General features: G+C 49.7%; 1 protein-coding gene and 1 non-coding gene across 3 annotated transcripts; one reads left to right on the forward strand and one right to left on the reverse strand.

Annotated features, from left to right (window-relative positions):
- On the reverse strand, nucleotides 1–93 carry TRNAR-UCU. Its single transcript has 2 exons — nucleotides 57–93; nucleotides 1–36 (listed from the first exon to the last, which is right to left on the reverse strand). It is a non-coding gene; the product is annotated as a tRNA-Arg (tRNA).
- A 484-nt stretch (nucleotides 94–577) lies between these two features.
- On the forward strand, nucleotides 578–17,964 carry SLC27A4 (solute carrier family 27 member 4). Of its 2 annotated transcripts, none has more exons than XM_036748017.1 (13): nucleotides 578–713; nucleotides 3,148–3,314; nucleotides 5,229–5,623; nucleotides 6,330–6,488; nucleotides 8,196–8,265; nucleotides 8,363–8,454; nucleotides 8,693–8,802; nucleotides 9,862–10,071; nucleotides 10,383–10,509; nucleotides 12,663–12,800; nucleotides 13,997–14,161; nucleotides 16,145–16,291; nucleotides 16,773–17,964. In XM_036748017.1, the coding sequence occupies exons 2-13, from the start codon at nucleotides 3,154–3,156 to the stop codon at nucleotides 16,928–16,930; spliced, it is 1,932 nt and encodes a 643-aa protein (XP_036603912.1). In that variant the 5' UTR covers nucleotides 578–713; nucleotides 3,148–3,153; the 3' UTR covers nucleotides 16,931–17,964. The 2 variants fall into 2 exon arrangements, with proteins under 2 accessions (XP_036603912.1, XP_036603913.1); XM_036748018.1 differs by lacking the exon at nucleotides 578–713 and adding an exon at nucleotides 774–964.
- Nucleotides 17,965–18,285: the final 321 nt, after the last annotated feature.

Below are 18,285 nucleotides of genomic sequence, written 5' to 3' on the forward strand. Positions count from 1 at the left end.
CGACTCTGGTGGGACTCGAACCCACAACCTTTGAATGACCTCGGAAGTCACAATGCTAGAAGTCCAATGCGCTATCCATTGCGCCACAGAGCCTGCCTCTCGAAAGCAGCGTAACTTTTTCACTCTACATTCTGGATAACCTTTTCAACCCTTTCCCCACCGTCGCCCCCGCCCCCGCTTCTTCAAGCTCCTTTTTTATTTTTCTCTTTGTCTAGGGGTGCTACGTCCAGCCGGGAATGCCCCCAGCACCCGCTTCCAAAGTTTGCAAAACTTTATCCCATATACCCAGGCTTAAGTCCCGCCTTTGCACTCTTCCAGGAGAGTTAAGCATGCGGATCAAGTTCGGGAGGAGAGGAAGAGGAAGCGTGCCGCTTCCCCCCCCTCCGCACCGGGCGGTGGGTGTCATCAAAGCGGCCACCCGGAGATCCCAGGGAATTGGATCCTGGGTTCCTCAAAAGAATTCGTCCCGTCTGAGCCCAGGGCAGGGAACTAAGGGGAAGCGCGGAGAGGACTGTGGGGAGAGGACTACAACTCCCAGCGTGCACTCCAGCGTCTAGCCAGGAGCGCGCGAGCTTTGGGGCGGCTCGCGCCCGTGCGCATGGCGAGGTGCGAGTCAGTTTCCCCGTCCGCTTTGCAGGGCTGCCCGCGTTGCTGCGGCGGCTACGGCGGAGCAGGAGGAGGAGCAGGAGGTGCGGCCGAGCCCGGCGTAGCCGGTTTGTATGCCGGAGGTGGGCGGTGCAGGTGGCGGCGGAGGAGGGGGGGAAATAGAGGAGGAGGGCAAGCGGGAGGAGCCCGGCAAAGTCCGCGAGCCGCAGCCCAAATCCAAGCCCAAGCTCGGGGCTCGATCTGGCTCCCCGCTCCCGTGATCGGCTCCGGCTCTCCGCCTGCAGCTGGGCCACCTCTGGAGCGCGCGGGAGGTCGCGCCCGGGCACCGGTGCGCAGCTGGGCGGGGACGAAGCCGGGGGTGAGTTCGGTGCCCGCTGCGGGTGACCTGGAGGGGAGAACAGGAGGTGTTGGGTGGCGTCTGGCTCCACCTGCGCGCACGCAGCAAACCGCGGCTCCTCTGACCGAGCCGCGCCGACTACCCGGCGGCCCGGGGGACCGGCACACCTCGGATGGCCCCTGGGCCCCCTCGGTTCTCCAGGGTTGGGCGCCCTGGATACCAGGGGTGGGGGGCGAGCCGTCCAGGGCCCCGGGATGGGTGTTGGCCGTCTGGCTGAGCCAATAAGGAGGGTGGGTGTCGGGCGGGGCCGTTTGCAGAGCTGGGGGGGAATCCTGTAGCCTCGCAGTCTGTCTGTCTGTCTGTCTACTTGTCTGCCTTTCAGCCTCCTTGCTCTGCTGAATTGCGTAGCCCAGGTTTCTGGCTCCCTCCTCCCAGGCCCCCAGACCTGGGAGTAAATGCTGCGGGCCCCACCCCACCACAGGCCCTGCCAGGACCTGGGACAGGGATGTCCAGCCTTTCCCCAGAACCCCTGTGCCCTTACCCCAGGGCTGGTTCTTGCCTCCTGATGGGGAAAGGAACAGATAATCAGCAGACCCAGGAAGCTTCACCCACCCCACCCTGGGCCGAGGGCAGCTTCTCTGAAGGAGAAGCAACACTTTGGGGACAGGTGGTAGCATTTGGAGGAGAGTCTTTAAAAGCTTCTTAAGTATCGTTGTCCATTAACACAGTCTTCATCCCAGCCCAGACCTGGAATGGTTTGGTACCTAGCAGGTGCCCTGGTTTTAAGGACCTCACCCGCCATGCATACCTGTCCATCAGCATTTCCTAAAGTAGAGATGACTCTGGGGGAGGGGGCAGAGGGAAACAGTGCCCCTTTTGCCACCACAACCCTTCCCAGCAAGTTTATGATAGGGCAAGATTGGAAACCAGGAGTGCTAACTGTGGATGGCCAGCCAGAGAATATGATCCCACCTCTGAGGTCAGCATGGTAGGAACACCCAATCTCAAAGGTCTCTTTCCAGAATAATTCTGGCCCTGAAGACTTATTGAGTTAATATAGAATTGGGTGGGTCCTCCCCACTGCCTAGCCCACCCCTTCAGGCTTCAGATCTACTATCAGAAACGACTCTGACAGGCCCTGAGTCTTTCAGTCACTTCCTCAGTGTCTCCCACAGGAGTCGAGCCCTAACTGCTTCTCTCTGCCCTCTAGTGGTCAGTCCGGGGCACTGTGCCTGTTGGAGACACCTCCCATCCCACTTGACTTGCTTCCAGCCTGGGCTCCCCCTTTCCAGGAAGCTGCCCAAGCCACAGGGCTCCAAGACTGAAATTTTGAATAATTCCCTATGTCCCTGAGAGGGCGAGAAGCTGGAAGGAGAAGCACATCTCCTTGTGACTTTGCTGGGAAGGGACAGTGGAACTAGGCTGTACCCAGTTATCTGATGTTGCCTAAGAAGGGGCCCTTGGTGGGCAGAAGGTGGAGTCTGGGACTCGGATTCCTTCCCGAACTTTACTTTGTTGCAATCCTGGTTCCATCCGGGCCTTCCTCTCTTATTCAAGGAGATAACTCTCCTAAAAAGGATGAAAAAACCCTAAAAACCTTCCCATTTGAGCTACCTTCCCTAACCCCGCTCCCCACACCAATAAAATGCTAGCAGGGACCTCAGAGATTATCTAGTCCCATCCTAACCCCTCCACTTTACAGAAGAATGAATGGAGGCCCCCAAACTCTCTGTTTGTCAGGGTCACACAACCTAATGCCAGGTTGGATATTAGAACCCCAGCCCCTGATTTCATAACCTAGCTGCTTTTTTATGTGCTGTTCTCCCCCACACACACCCTTTACCCCATGACAAAATAGAGCTAGGCCTTAGAATCTTCCCTCCTAGCCTTGCCTCTTCCTTCCTGTGTCCCGTACCTGGAGTGATTCTTGTTCTTCAACCCCCACCCGTAAATTACATCAGGGAACATTGGGGCTTACCTAGAGGACATTTACTCAAAGTGGAGGAGAGGGAAAGGTGGATGAGCCTTTGAGTTTGAGTCACTGGACATTCTGCTCAGTGGACTGCACTCCTGGGAAAGGATTCTTGGGGAAGATGGAACTGCCCTACGATGAGGAGACCAGGGCATCTAAACAGAGGTGTGGGTGGGGAGAAGAAGCCAGGCTTCCAAGCCTTCAGGCAGTGACCAGCTCTGATGCCCCACAGGCCAGGATGCTGTCCAAGGTGTCCCTGGTGGGGGTAGCTGTGCTCTCCAAGCTGGTGCTGCAGCTGCCGTGGACACAGGTGGGCCTCTCTGTACTCTGTTTCTACCTTGCCTTTGGGGGCTGGAGGTTCATCAGGATCATCTGGAAGACCCTTGGGCGCGATATCTTGTGAGTACCTGCTCTTTTGACCCAACACCTAGGATTCTGCCTCTGGGTTCCTATGGTAACAATCTCATCTAGAGACTCCCCTTGCCTCCCAGAGCAATAGGCTTACCTTTCCACACAATATAAAAGAGTTATTCTCCACTCCCCCCTGCTTTCCCATGTCCCTTTTGGTATCTGAAGCCCAAAGATTAAAGTACCTGCCCAGGCACTCTCCTTGACTTTAGATTTCTGAGCCCTCAATCCTGGTTGCTCTGGGGGTCAGGGGATGGGTAGTTGCTGGGGTTGGCTGGGGGGTCGGGGTGGGGAACGACAACCAGCCTTGAAACCAGCATTTCCTTCCTTTCTACAGTCTGACTCCAGGAGGATACCATGGCTGCCTGTGGGAGGCTTTGTCTAGGCTGGAGGCAGCTGGTACTAGCAGGGACAGACTGGAACCAGCTTGAGACCAGTGCTTAGAGGATGGGCTGGTGTTAGGCAGACATAGCCTAAAAGGGTAAAGGGTGGCATGGAGGCCAGGCTGGATCATGACACAGCAGGGCTGGTCCATGCCAAGAGTAGTACCATGGGAATGTGTGGTTTACTGTAAGATTGGCAGAGTAGCATCAGGTATGTGCTGGCCCAATCAGAAAATGGCCATGAGAAGGATGGGGAAAGAAACCACTCAGTTGGAGCAGCTAGGTGGCATAGTGGATAGACACTGGTCCTGGAGTCAAAAGGACTTGAGTTGGAATCTGGCCTCAGATACTTTCTAGCTGTGTGACCCTGGGCAAGTCACTTAACCCTGTTTGCCTCCAAAAAAAAGAAAAAAAATCAATCAGTAAGAATTTATTATGCACCTACTCTCAGTCAACAAGCACTTATTATACACCTACTTTGTGCCCTGGGACTACAGGCACAAAAGTGAGGTAATCTCTGTCCTCAAGGAATTTATTTTCTAAGCATGTAATACCAGATGGAAAGAGGTGCCCGACTGGGTTCTACTTGAGGTCGCTACTAATTAATCCAATTAAAGAGGTCCTCTTTTCTGTGTAGGAGCATGAAAACATTGTGCCCTAAATAGAACACCTACCCCACGTAGGCTTGGCACTCTCCTCAAGTGGCCATGTAGTTGCTTTGGCATGGGATCAAGCTAGTGAGTTCTGAGGCCAGGATGCTAATACCCAGAGGGTGTTAGAAAGGCAAAAGAGATGGGCTTACAACCAAGAATAAGCTACCATGCAAAACTTGGCATAATCCTATGTGGGAAAAAATGGACATTTAACGCAATAGAAGATTTTGAAGAATTTTTGATGGAAAGACCATCCCTGAGTAGGAAGTTTGGAATACAAACACATGAGTTCAGAGAAATCTAGACAGGAAATGATGAGAGGTGATTTCATAGAATCCTGGGTAGTATGAACGGATGCAAAGTGAAATAAGCAGAAATAGAAGGATTTAAAGTGGTACAACAACAATGCAGAGAGAAACAGCTTTGAAACTAAAGAATACAATTGAACAACTAATCTCCAGAAGTCTCCGGAAGACCTGGAAATACTCTAGAGGTGTTACCCTTCTTGAAACAGAGGGGATGGGCACAAGGTAGAAAAAGAAGTGTACATTTTTTTAGACATGGCCACAATGTGGATTAATTTTGATTGTATTATAACTCTCCACTCCCCTCCCCCTTTTTGTGTTTTTAATTGTGTGGGAGAAAGGGAAGTTAATGGAAGTTAGTAATAATTAATAATAGTAATAATGATATCTTGAAGGGCCACTGTGATATTTTAAATTCACCCAAGGGAAGTTCAGCTGGTAATCATGACAAGCAGAAGTGTTTTAAAAATGAAAGTATAGAATTATATACTTAAGGGAAGTGGCATGAAGTTGATGTGGGTGTAGGACACATTCCTGAAGGGACCCCCTCCTTTCCCTTGGCAGTGCTGGGATTGTCCTGTTGAAGGTAAAGCAGAAGGTGAGGAAGTACCTCCGGGAGCGCCAGACGGTGCCTACGATCTTTGCTTCCGTCCTGAAGCGCCACCCAGAGAAGACAGCCCTTATATTTGAGGGCACGGATACCCACTGGACTTTCCACCAGCTGGACGCCTACTCCAGTGCAGTTGGCAACCTGTTGGAAGCACGGGGTCTGGCTTCTGGTGATGTGGTGGCCCTCTTCATGGAGAACCGAAATGAGTTTGTGGGGCTCTGGCTGGGCATGGCCAAGCTGGGGGTGGAGGCGGCCCTTATCAACACTAATCTGCGGCGGGATGCCCTGCGCCACTGCCTGACAACCTCTCAGGCCCGCATCCTCATCTTTGGCAGCGAGCTCTCTTCTGGTGAGCATTAGGAACCACGCCTGGGGCCCAACAATAGAGATGGGAGGATGGGAGTATAGGAAGGAGAGGAGATGTTAGAACAGAAAAGGGCAGAGTTAGAAGGGACTTGGAAAGCCCTAAAGCAAATGCTTAATTTTATAGAGAAGAAAATTGAGGCCAAAAAATCACCAGTCATTCGTTTACCCAAGGCCACACATCTGTTTTTATGTAGAATGTGAATTGGAACCCAGGGCTTTGGTTTCCCAATTGAACACTCTTTGAATGGAGAGGAAAGAGTCTGAGGGAACAAGAAGGGTGGGAATAGAACTGAGAAAGCCAGAATTAGCTTATACTAGGTTGCATTTAAGCATTGACCTGGAGGAATTGCTTCTGTTTTTCCAGATGTGGAAAGCAGCCATTCATTGCTGATCCTTGGTTTCCATATCTACATTCCCGCCCCACCACCTCCACCATTTCCCTACAAAAAAAAACCCTTGTACCCCACCCTAGAAACATCCTAGAGAAGCTCGGGTACCCATACCTCCAAATGCTAGAAGCCCCTTAGGATTCCTTCTGGTACTGTGCCCAGCATGCTGAGGTGGGGTAGGTTCTTGAGAGCAGCAAGCTGGCTCTTAAGGGAGTCACCTGAGCCCTGCCCATCCCTGGGTCTGGGGCAGGGGAGCTTCCTGAAATGCTGACTGCCCTCCTATCACCTCTCTCCTCCTAGCTGTCTGTGAAATCCACAGCACTCTGGACCCCTCCTTGAGTCTCCTCTGCTCAGGAGACTGGGACCCCAGCTCTGTGCCAGCAGGGACTGAACACCTGGAACCCCTTCTGGAGGAATCTCCCAAGAACCTACCCAGTCAACCAGACAAAGGCTTCACTGGTATGATTCCCACTATTGGACAAGGGAAAAAGCTTGGGTCAGGGCTGCCTCTCTCTTGGCTCACCAGTCGTTAATTTATTGAATGGGTCCTTATTGATCATTTAATGTATGCCTGACTGATTCTTGAATCCAAGCTTGCTTTCTCTTGTTTTCTTTCTCTTTTTTCTTTCTCTTTTTTCCTTCCTTCCTTCCTTCCTTCCTTCCTTCCTTCCTTAATTCCTTTCTTCTTTCTTTCCTTCCTTCCTTCTTTCCTACCTTTCTCTTTCTTCATTCCTTCCTTTCTTCCTCTCCCTCTTCCTTTTCTTCTTTACTCTCTTTCCTTCCTTTCTCCCTCTCCTCTCTTTCTTTTTCTCCTTCCTTTCTTCCTCCCTTCCTTTTCCCCATCCTTTCTCTCCTTTCTTTTTTCCTTCCTTTCTTCCCTCCCTCTTCCTTCCTTCCTTCTTTCCTTTCTTCCTTCCTTTCTCCCTCCCCTTCTTTCTTTTTCTTCTTTACTCTCTTTCTCTTTCTGTCCTTTCTCCCTCCCCTTCTTTTTCTCCTTTCTTTCTCCCTTCCCTCTCTTTCTTTTTCTCCTTCCTTTCTTCCTCTCTGTTTTTCCTTTTCTCCTTCTTTTCTTTCTCTCCTTTCTTTTTTCTTTCCTTTCTTTCCTCCTCCTTCCTTCCTTTTCTTTCTTTCTCCCTTTCTTTTACCTTCCTCTTTCTCCTTCCTTTCTCTTCCTTCCTTACTTCTTCCTTCTCTCTCTTTCTTGCTTTCCTTCCCTCCTTCCTTTCTCCTTCATTCCTGCCTTTCCAATTTTATTTTATTTTCATTTTTGATTTCTTTTCCCATCACCTCCCTCTTCCCCCATCCCCATTGAGAAAACTAGAAAAACAAAACCCATTACAAATATGTTTAATCAAGCAAAACAAATTCCCTCATTGGAATGTGGACATAACCACATTGGTTATGTCCAAAAAGAAGACTAGACCCTGATGTGCACCTTGAGCCTTTCACCTCTCCATCTGGAGATAGATAACACGTCTTATCATAAGTCCCCTGGAATTGTCCAGGCTCTTTCTAGCATACCTCCCTGGCCCTTCACTCTGTGAAACCTGCCTGATCACTCCTTTCTCTCAAATCACCCAACACATACTGGCTTGACCTCTCACTGGGCGCTTACCCCATTCTGCCTTGTGAAATCTCTTGTATCATGTAACTTTTCACATGCCTCTGTCTTGTCTCCTCAACCAGATTATAAACTCTTTGAAGGCAGGGACTATAAGTTCCCATGATTCCCCTCATGATGCCAGTGAAGGTGTTAGGCATGCAAAAAGCTTCAAGAAAAAAGTTTAAGAAATGTCTCCTGCCCTTTTGGGGAATCACCTGAGGAGATAAGACATATATATGTCTGGCAGCAAAAGCCTGCACATAATTATTGCCAAGTGAGGGGCATGGATGCCAAATGGAACTGGGGGTCAGAGAAGAGGTTGCTTCAAGTTCTGGTGGTCAGGGATGAGGACTCCATGGAGTTTGCCGGACTCCATGGAGCTGGGTCTCCAAGAGACAGTAGGATTCGAATAGGTAGAGAGGGAGGGTCCATTTCACTTCTGTCCTCTCCCTTCCTGGTGTGGCTCTCATACCCTGTACCCACCAGCTTCGCTCCCCCTCCCCAGCCCAGTTCTCTCATGTTCACCTGACTCCAGCCAACCATTTGTGTTCTACCTCCCCCAGACAAGCTTTTCTACATCTACACCTCCGGCACCACGGGAATGCCCAAAGCCGCCATCGTGGTGCACAGCAGGTGAGGAAGTGAGGGCAGTACCCAGGGAAGGCAGGAAGGGAACCCAGCTTCTACCAGGTGTCCAATCTCTCCCTCTGCCGACCCCGGCTTGTCCCAGGTACTACCGGATGGCTGCCCTGGTCTACTATGGCTTCCGAATGCGCTCTAGTGACATTGTGTATGACTGCCTCCCCCTCTACCACTCAGCAGGTAACCTTAGACTCTTAGGGACCCACTTCGGGCAGGTCCGTATTCCCTCTCACCTTTTGGCTCTCATGTAAGGGGTGGGAGTAGGGGTGGGTGGATGGAATATCCCTTGCCTTCCCTGGGGCTGGTCCTCTGTCTTCTGAGCCTGGGAGAGAAGGGGACTTCTCTGGAGCCTTCAGGTAGCTTTCTTTTGCTTCCCCCTCGTCCCCCACTCACCCTGGGCTCCCCCTGCACCTACCAGGGAACATTGTGGGTGTTGGACAGTGTCTGCTACACGGGATGACTGTGGTGATCCGAAAGAAATTCTCTGCCTCTCGATTCTGGGATGACTGCATCAAATATAACTGTACGGTGAGCACAGCAGCTGGAGACCTTGGTGGGGAGATGGTAGAGGGGTGGAGGGCTTGAGGGGGGTAGGGAGAGAAAGGGGGGGCTGTGGAGAGAGATAGAGAAAGAGATAGAGAGAGACGCAGAGAGAGAGAAGAACTGTCAGCTGTAGGTGTTAGGAGCTGGACCCAAAAATAACCACTAGTCCGGAAAGGCCCTTTGTGTTCTTCTGGTGGCAGCTCTTTTCAAAGTATTTTTCATCTAATTGGCCCCATTTGATCCCTATAATGTTCTCTGACAGTAGAGTAGGTAGGACTCGGCCTACTCCTTTTTCAGATGAGGGAATCAATCCATCTCCATATAGTTATTAGGGACCTTTCCTGTGCCAGGACCCATACCAGGTAGTATCTGGGAGTTAGAGAATTCACCCCTCAAGAAACTAATATTCTAGTGGGAGAGACAAGACTTTGATAAAGGGGATGGACGTCTCTGGAGCACCTCCGAAAAAAGGATTCAGTAATTGTGGTGTGGGGAGGTAGCATGGAACACTGGGTAGGAAGGAACACTGGCTGCTCATTAGTTTTATACAGCCATCCTTATTTGTGTACAAGGGAGGATTTATCTGGCAGAAGGGGTGGGTGGAAAGGTGCGTTAGTGGGCAGTGATAGAGATGTTAAAAAGGATGAGAACATCAATAAACATTTTAAAAATAGACAGTAGAAGAAAGTTCAAAAAGGGGCACAAAAAGAAATTTTGATATTACTATTAAGTTTTATATCCATTTAAAAAAACTATAACTAAAAAGAAAGAAACACAGTGTTAGGAGCATTGAAATCCAGTCCCAACTCTGCCACCAGCTTATTTGTGTGATCTGACAAGAGTGGCTTTCCCTCTCTGGGTCTTGGTTTCCCACTGTGTGAAATGAGAATTTGAATGAAATGGGCTTAAAGGTCTCTCCCAGCTCTGACATTCTTTGAGTCAGTGGCCATAGGGGAGAAGAGAGGAAGGGCCTCAGGGAGCAAGGGGATGGGCCCAGGACTGATAACTCAACCTGTCTCCCCTCCTCCCTACCCCCGCCCCCAGGTTGTCCAGTATATTGGAGAGCTCTGTCGCTACCTTCTGAGCCAACCTCCAAGAGAAGTGGAGAAGCAGCACTCGGTGCGCATGGCCCTAGGCAATGGGCTTCGGCAGTCTATCTGGACCGAATTCATCAATCGTTTCCACGTCCCCCAGGTGGCAGAGTTCTACGGGGCCACTGAATGCAATTGCAGCGTGGGCAACTTTGATAGCCAGGTCAGGGGCCCTTAGGGAGAGGATCTGGGTACATACTTGGTCAGACACTGGGAAAGATTGAAGATCGGGCAAAGGGCCTGGAGGGGGTTGGTTATCGCATAGCTGGGGGCCCATCTGACTAGCCTCATTAGATCGGATGGGGCAGGACAAAATAGAATACCAGCCCCAAGGAGAAGCATCCATGCCTCCCAAAATAGAAAAGTCCACCAGAGAATCCTGGGACCCACCTGGAGGACAAGATGAGGGAAGGAGTCACTAGGGGATGGTTGGCATCTCTAAATCAGGGTTCCTATGTCCTGGCCTTCACACAGGTGGGGGCCTGTGGCTTCAACAGCCGCATCATATCCTTCGTCTACCCCATCCGGCTTGTGAGGGTGAATGAGGACACCATGGAGTTGATCAGGGATAACAATGGCATCTGCCTTCCCTGTGGTCCAGGTCTGTCTCCAAAGATGGATGATACCAGGAGTTGGGGTGGGGGTGGGAGTGGGGGCAGGAAACCATCCCAGTGGGGCCTTAGCGAATGTGCTGTGCTGGATCTGGAGTTAGCCAATGCTGGATCCCACCTTCTCCCTGGGCCTCAGTTTCCTCCCTTTGGGGCTGGATTGGATGGTCTCTGAGGTACCTTCCAGGTCTAGATTATGTTAGATTGAGCACTGCCACAAACTCTGGCCTGTTGTAAATACTCTGTGCCAGTGGTGTCAGAGCTAAAGGGAATCAGATCCCACAGGTTGACTTAGAAAACCACAGATTAATATTATGCATGCTTCATTGCATTTTTATTTATTTGTCAAACATTTATTTATTTGTTAAACATTTCTCAATTACATTTTAATTTGGTTTGCCTTGAGTTGAGTGCTTCTGCTCTTAGGGGATATAAAAAGGATAGCCCCTGCACTCACGGAGGAAGGGGAAGAGAGAAGACACATACATTTTGTGATTTCATTGGTATAGGGAAATCCTGGTATGGACATGATTCTTTCCAATGTAGCTTGGCAACTACTCTGTAACTTACATATATAGTATATCAATTGGGGTTAAGTGACTTGCCCAAAGTCACACAGCTAGTAAGTGAGTCAAGTGTCTGAGGCCAGATTTGAACTCAGGTCCTCCTGACTCCAGGGCCGGTGCTCTACTCACTGTGCCACCTAGCTGCCCCTGTACCTTATAATCTTAGAAAATTTCCTAAGTCACTAAGAGGTCAAGTGATTTATCCCTGACCAGCTCCTACGTGCAGAGTCGGATCCTGGACCCATATCTGGCTGGCTCTCTGTTATTCCACACTGCTCCCTCTCTTCCTCTTTTTCTCTTTCTTCCTTTCCCTCTCTCTTTCCTTCCTTTCTCCCTCCCCTCTCTTTTTCTCTTCCTTTCTTCTCTCTCCATCCGTATCTTTCGATCCCTCTGTCTCATCATACATGTATACCTCTCTCAGTCTGCCCGTCAGTCCAGTCATCCATCTCTATCTAACCATTCATACATATCTATCTATCCGTCCACCCACCACTCTCTCTGTTTCTATCCAAATAGGTAGGCATAGTGTAGCTAGAGATAGATATCAATGTAGTTATATAGTATAGATAGAGATGAGCAGCTAGGGAGCACCATGGTGCATAAAATGCCAGGCCTGGAGTCAGGAAGGCTCATCTTCCTGAGTTCAAATCTAGCCTCAGACACTTACTAGCTGTGTGACCCTGGGCAAGTCACTTAACCCTGTTTGTCTCAGTTTCCTCATCTGTAAAATGAGCTGGAGGAGGAAATGCAAACCACTCCAGTATCTTTGCCAAGGAAAAAACAAACCCAAATGGGGTCATGAAGAATCTGACACCACTGAAAAATTACTGAACAACAAATAGAGATAGAAATATATAGCGAGGCAGCTAGGCAGTGCGGTGGATAGTGTTGGACCTAGGTCAGGAAGACCCGAGTTCAAATTTGGCCTCAGTAACTTAGTAGCTGTGTGACTCTAGGCAAATTCTGCCTCAATTCCCTCATCTGTAAAATGCTTCCTAGGGTTGTTGTAAAGGATAAAATGAGATATTTTCAAAGTGCTTTGCAAACCTTAAAGCACCTTATAAATGCTAGCTCTGGCCTCCTGACCCCTTCCTCCACATTCCCAGGATCACTCCTTTCCCTTTACAAACCTCCTGCTTTCCAGTTGTTAGTGTGTCTTATGTATATACGTATATATGTACGCACAAGTTAAAAGACAGCATATCCTGACCTAAGTGCCAGACGTGTGGGACACACGGAAAGTGCTGTAAGAGGTCAGAGGTGGGAAGTCACTCAGGCACGGCGTGGTCAGGGATTCCTGCGGAGGATGAGAGCTCCTGGACAACAATCCAACTAAAGATGAAGGGACCAGGAAGGGTGAGAAGCAGGGCTTGAGGAGTGCTGAGGAGATGGCCTAGCTGGAGCCAAGGGCCATGGAGAGAGGATCAGGAGGAGATGAGGCTGAGGAGGCAGGTGGATGGATGAGACATTGGGAAAGAGTCTCAAACACTGGGTTTGGATGTGGTCTGGGTGGCCTTGTGGGAGCAGGGAAGGGGTCACCAGTGGGAGAAAGCATCCCAACTGAGTTTTGATTTCCCCAGGGGAGCCTGGCCAGCTTGTTGGCCGGATCGTGCAGCATGACCCGCTTCGGCGCTTTGACGGGTACATCAATCCGGGTGCCAACGATAAGAAAATTGCCTACGATGTCTTCAAGAAGGGAGATATGGCCTACCTCAGTGGTCAGGACCCCTTTCCATCATCCCTGGGCCTCTCTGCGGTCCCTCCCCCCTTCTCCTTCACTTTCTTTTTGAATCATTGGGGGTGGGAGAGAAAATGAAGGGATTGACATCATGTTCGCCCTTACCTCTGAGATCCCTTCTTCCACATTCCCAGGACCATCCCTTCCTTTCATGAATTTCCTCCTTTCCAAAGTCATTGTGTTGAGAACTTGGGTTTTAGAACTGGCTCATTTTGTGTGTGTGTGTGTGTGTGTGTGTGTGTGTGTGTGTGTGTGTCTTGGGGGTGGGGAGGAGTTGGGGGGTCCCACACCTGTGCTTCTTCATTGGTGAAGTGATAGAGACATCAGCACCTCTCTGTACTTGACAGTTCTGAGGGTTGCCTCAGGCACTGAGAAGTTGAGGGAATTGCCTGGGATCACAAAGCTAGTATTAGTCAGAGGCAGTTCTTAGATCCAAGTCTAACGGATTCCTAATTCCCTGCCTCCTGGGGGTACTGGACAGAGGAAAAGCCAGACCTCGGTCCATTACCCCACACAACTGAAGATCTATAAAATGAGGATATTAACACTCCCCATGAAAAGTTACCGCCTTTCTCATAAAGCTGTTGTTAGCAAGTCACTTCATAGACCTTAAGGTGCTGGCTGCATAAATGTCAGGTTAGTTTTCATTTTTTCCCAAACCTATAATTTTATTGGTGTAGGGAACTCTCAGTAAGAAAATTCCCTCTCCCAATGCAACTCTGCAACTGTTCTGAAATGTGTAACCGTTTTGGTGAGTTGCCCCGAGCCACTGAGGGGTTAAGTGACTTGCTCTGGGTAAACAGGCAGCATATGTCAGAGGTCAGACTTGAACCTAGATCTTCCTGATTTGGAGGCCTGCTCTCTGTCCACTATACCATGCCTGCCTCTTGAGATGAGTATTGTTGTTATTAATTACTATTATCACTAATTGATAATAATTATAGTCCCTGAACTAAACAGTATCCCCAGCTTCCCTCATCTGAAAATGAGGGGGTTGGACTTAGGTGGTCTCTGAAGATCCTTCTAGTTCTAAATCCCCTAATTCACGGCTTTCATGAGCATAGCCCCCTCCCCAGCCCTCTCTCTGACTTCCTAGTATTTTACGGTAGGTTCTAGCAGGATACCTGAAGTCCCATCCTCCAGGCCTCACCTGCACCCTATTCCTCCCTTCCAAAGGTGACGTGCTGGTGATGGATGAATTCGGCTACCTGTATTTCCGGGACCGAACAGGTGACACATTCCGGTGGAAAGGGGAGAACGTATCTACTACAGAAGTGGAGGGGACCCTGAGCCGACTCTTAGGCATGGTGGATGTGGCCGTGTATGGCGTGGAGGTGCCAGGTAAGTGGGGAGTCATGGCTTTTTGGGCAGAGCACCACATACATACCACAGTACTTCAGTGGGGCCAAAATCTCAATGATGTGGGTGCTTCCTGCGCACCTTGTCGTCCTGAGCAATTCTTCTGTCTTTCCATTAATTCTCCTTCCTGTGGATTTTTTCATATTTTGAGGGAATCAAATCTAATGAGCATTTATTAAGCACTGTATACTGTATATATACAGTATAGCACTGTGCTAGGTGCTGGGGATAGGGCTAGGGTCTAAATCTGTGCTTTCTCTCACATAGGGAATTTCTCAGGTGAGAAATCTCCTATCAGTGCAGGTCAGCACCACCCCTTAAAGAGTTGCCTAGAGCACTGAGCAGTCAAGTGACTTGCCCAGGGCATCACAGCCACCAGGTGTCAGAAGTGGGACTTGAATCCAGGTCTTTTGGCTTCAGGGCTGTCCTCTATCCACCACATACCCCCAGGCCCCTCAAGTGCTGGGGAGGCAAAGATAAAATGAAAAAATCGTCCCCACCCTCAAGGAATTTACATTCTTCTGAGGGTATACATTACCTAGAGGCCCAGTGGTACAAAATGAGTACCTGGATTTGGAGTCTAAGGACTCCAGGACTCCAGAGGTCTAAGACCGTGGGATCTAATCCCAGCTCTATCACTTGCTTGATATGTGGCCTTATATAAGTCCCTCACACCTCTGGGCCTCAGTATCTTCATCAGCAATGTTAGACATTTGGACTCGATGGCCTCTAAGATCTCTCCCAGCTCTGAACCGATGATCCTCTGTCAGCCTATATAATCAGGTCGGTCTACACAGAGATCAAGGAAGGCTTTCCTGTAGGAGGTGGCACATGAGCTGGATGGACACCCGGGCAATAGCCAGGCCCCCTTTTCTTGGATGGCCAGCTCGGATCTTTTTTTCTAGGTATACCCAGGATATGTTTTGATGCCACCGTTTCAGCCCTAGTGTTCTGGTTAGATCAGTGGCTATTAAACTTTTGTATTTTTCTCATTGCTTCACAGGGATCTACATGTAATACTAACAAAACATTAATAACTCAGATTGTTTAGCTCCCTGAATGGCAGAACTAGGAAAAAGGGGTGAAAGATACAGGGGCACACTTTGGCTCTAGGTGATAACTGTTGTTCAGTCGTGTTCGACTCTTCATGACCCCATTGGGGATTTTCTTGGCAAAGATACTGGAGCGGTTTGCCATTCCCTTCTCCCCTAATCTTATAAATGAGGAAACTGGGGCAAACAGGGTTAAGTGGGTCTCACACTAGCTAGCTAGTAATTGTCTGAGACTAGATTTGAATTCAGAAAGATGGGTCTTCTAGACTCCAGGACTGGCACTCTGTCCCCTAGGTACTAATAACAGCATTTAGGTGGCTTTATTTTGCAAAGCCCTTTACATATATCATCTCATTTGACCGCATAATGACCTTCCCTACCTCAATAGGTCCCCATATTGTCCAAATGGCTAAGCTGAGTCTGAGAAGTTAGGTGGCTTGTCCCAGGTGCCTGAGGCCAGATTTGAACTTGAATCAAATGAACTATAATTTATTTAAAATACAAACTTCTTAAGAATGAGACTAAAAATATTTGATTGAAAAAACAATAAGAGCGTGTTCCTGTTCATTTGATGCTGGTTGGCCTAGATGGTCCCTAAGGTCACTTCCAGGTTTCTTAAGTTTCTGTTGAACTGTATTTGTTAAATTGAGGGGCCCCACTCAGCCACCTGTGTCATCCAGAATGGCCACTAGGTGTCAGGCCTATGCAACAAGCAACTCATTCAGTAGCATCCTTATACCAGCCACCGTTGATACAGTTCTTCAAGATTAGCAAAGTGTTTTACATATATCCCATCTGAATTGGTCATTTATAGGATGTTTGTCAGTTGGCCATTTAGGTGAATGACATGGGCTTTGTGGGCAAGCCTCCCAGGTGCCCCGCAGCCCGGTGATACCTGTCCTCTGTACGGCAGGTATTGAGGGTCGGGCAGGCATGGCTGCAGTTGCGGACCCCAAAGGTGGCTATGACCTGACGGAATTTGCCAAAGCACTGGAGAAGGAACTCCCACTCTATGCCCGCCCCATATTCCTGCGCTTCTTGCCTGAGCTCCATAAAACAGGTAGGGCTGAGGGTCCTGCTCTTCCTCCTCTTCTTCCCCTGGGGATTCTAGCCTGGACTTCTCCATAAGTCATTTATGAGCCCCTTCTTTCCTGGGTCTTTCCTATCTCAGACCTCCCCAACCTCATCTGCCTCCTTTACCATCTCCCCTTTCATCCAGATCTCACAGCATTCAAATACTGAATGTTAAAGGAACTGAGATCAAATCCCAGCTCTACTACTTACTACCCATGTGGCCTTGGGCAAGTCGTTTAAACTAAGGCCTCAATTTCCTTATCTGTAAGATGAGGAAGAGATGGTCCCTTTCAGTTCCAAATCTACGATCCTTACTTCTTTCCTCTTCTTCCTTGGCAAATACTTCTCCAATCTTACTCCTTCAGTTTTTGGTTTTTTTTAATACTGAGGCTGTTCTGGCCTCTCCTGTGCCCAACAAGCAGGTCCCCTTTCCTCTTATTATCTAACCCCCTTCCCCGCCCTTCTAGGGACCTACAAATTCCAGAAGACGGAATTACGGAAAGAGGGGTTCAACCCAGCTTTGGTGAAGGACCCCCTTTTCTACCTGGATACCCGACTCTGCCGCTATCTTCCCCTGGACTCCAAGGCTTATGTCCGTATTCAGGCTGGGGAAGAGAAGCTGTGATTGTTTCGATCCCTGCTCCCACTCCAGGGACTGCACTGAATCAGGGGCTGAGCCCCTGGAGGGTTCTTGGGGAACAGGGAATGGTGTCAGACCAAAGTGGGCAGTGGTAAGGGCCATTCCTCCTCCTCCAGAATGCCGACTGGGATGGAGCGAGGGAAGGCAGTGGACATCTCTGCTCTGAAATTGCCAAGTGACTTTACCGTCATCTTCCTCTACCCCACATTAGAGGTTTTCCATGAAAGCCTTGTGTCTGGGGAGCTGGAAGGCTTAGGGTAGGATGAGTTCAATCCTTCATTTTGTCTCCACACCCCAGAAAGCAGAGACTGACTGAGCATACTCAGGGTGATGTCTTAGGGTGGCGGGGGCAAGGAGGGGAGAAGACAAGCAGAGGAGGAGAAGGTTAAGGGGGGAGTACACTAATTGGGATTCTTGCTGTCTCACACTCACCAAAAGGTGAGGACCCTGGATTCAGGAAGCCAACCAGAGGACAGAGGATCCACTCACCACCCCACCCCGCCTTTTTTTGGCCAAGAGGACTAGGACGAAAGTTCTATTTTTCTTTTGGGCTATGGCTGCTATCTAAGCTACTCTGTGACTTCACTGGTGTAGACAAAGGAGGGTGGGAGCTAAAAGAGGTCACACTCCAGAGCAAAGAGCTGCAGGAAATAAAGCCCCTCCAGCTGCCTGAGGCCCTGAGCTAGGTGGTGCCGAAGAGACATCCCCTTCCCCTGTGCACTCACTGGTTGTCTACCTTTCCTTGGCTAAGGCTTCTTCCGTGAGGTCTTCTGTTTGGCCTTGTAGATAATTCCAAAGCTTCTCAGGATCATTGCAGAGAGAGAGGGAGACGCTGGCTCCGTTGCAGGAGCTGCCCTTCTTGTCTCCTGCCCCTGCAGCCTCTCCTTCCCCTCAGGATTAGTTTGTGTCTCTGTCTCCGTTTCTTCCTCACACCCCTTGGCCTGGTTCCTACCTCTTGCTGTGGGAGAGCATGGGGATGGGGTGTCAAGGGGTGGCAAATAAATTCAGATTTGACTTCCTCTCCCCCCTCTTAATTTGTGTGAATGTCTGAGAGGGTGACTGTCTCCTGAATCAGCCTTGGGCTTCCCTTGCTCACACCTCTGCTCATGTCATGCTCCAGACCTTCTCTCTAGTTCTTCATTCCTTAAGGCTCAGCTCCACCCTCTCCTTCACCATCTCAAGGAAGACTTTCCTGATCCTCTCCCTGCCCCCAAGATCACAGTGCACTCTCTCTCCTGGGAACGCTGCTAGTACTGTTAGTATCCCTCACTTAGTATTTGGCACATCCTGCTGGGTAGTGTGGGTGTCTCTCTGTACCCAGCCATCTAGTTAGACCGGAA

This window comes from Trichosurus vulpecula, chromosome 3, assembly GCF_011100635.1.
Source record: "Trichosurus vulpecula isolate mTriVul1 chromosome 3, mTriVul1.pri, whole genome shotgun sequence".
Classification (NCBI taxonomy): Eukaryota; Metazoa; Chordata; class Mammalia; order Diprotodontia; family Phalangeridae; genus Trichosurus; species Trichosurus vulpecula.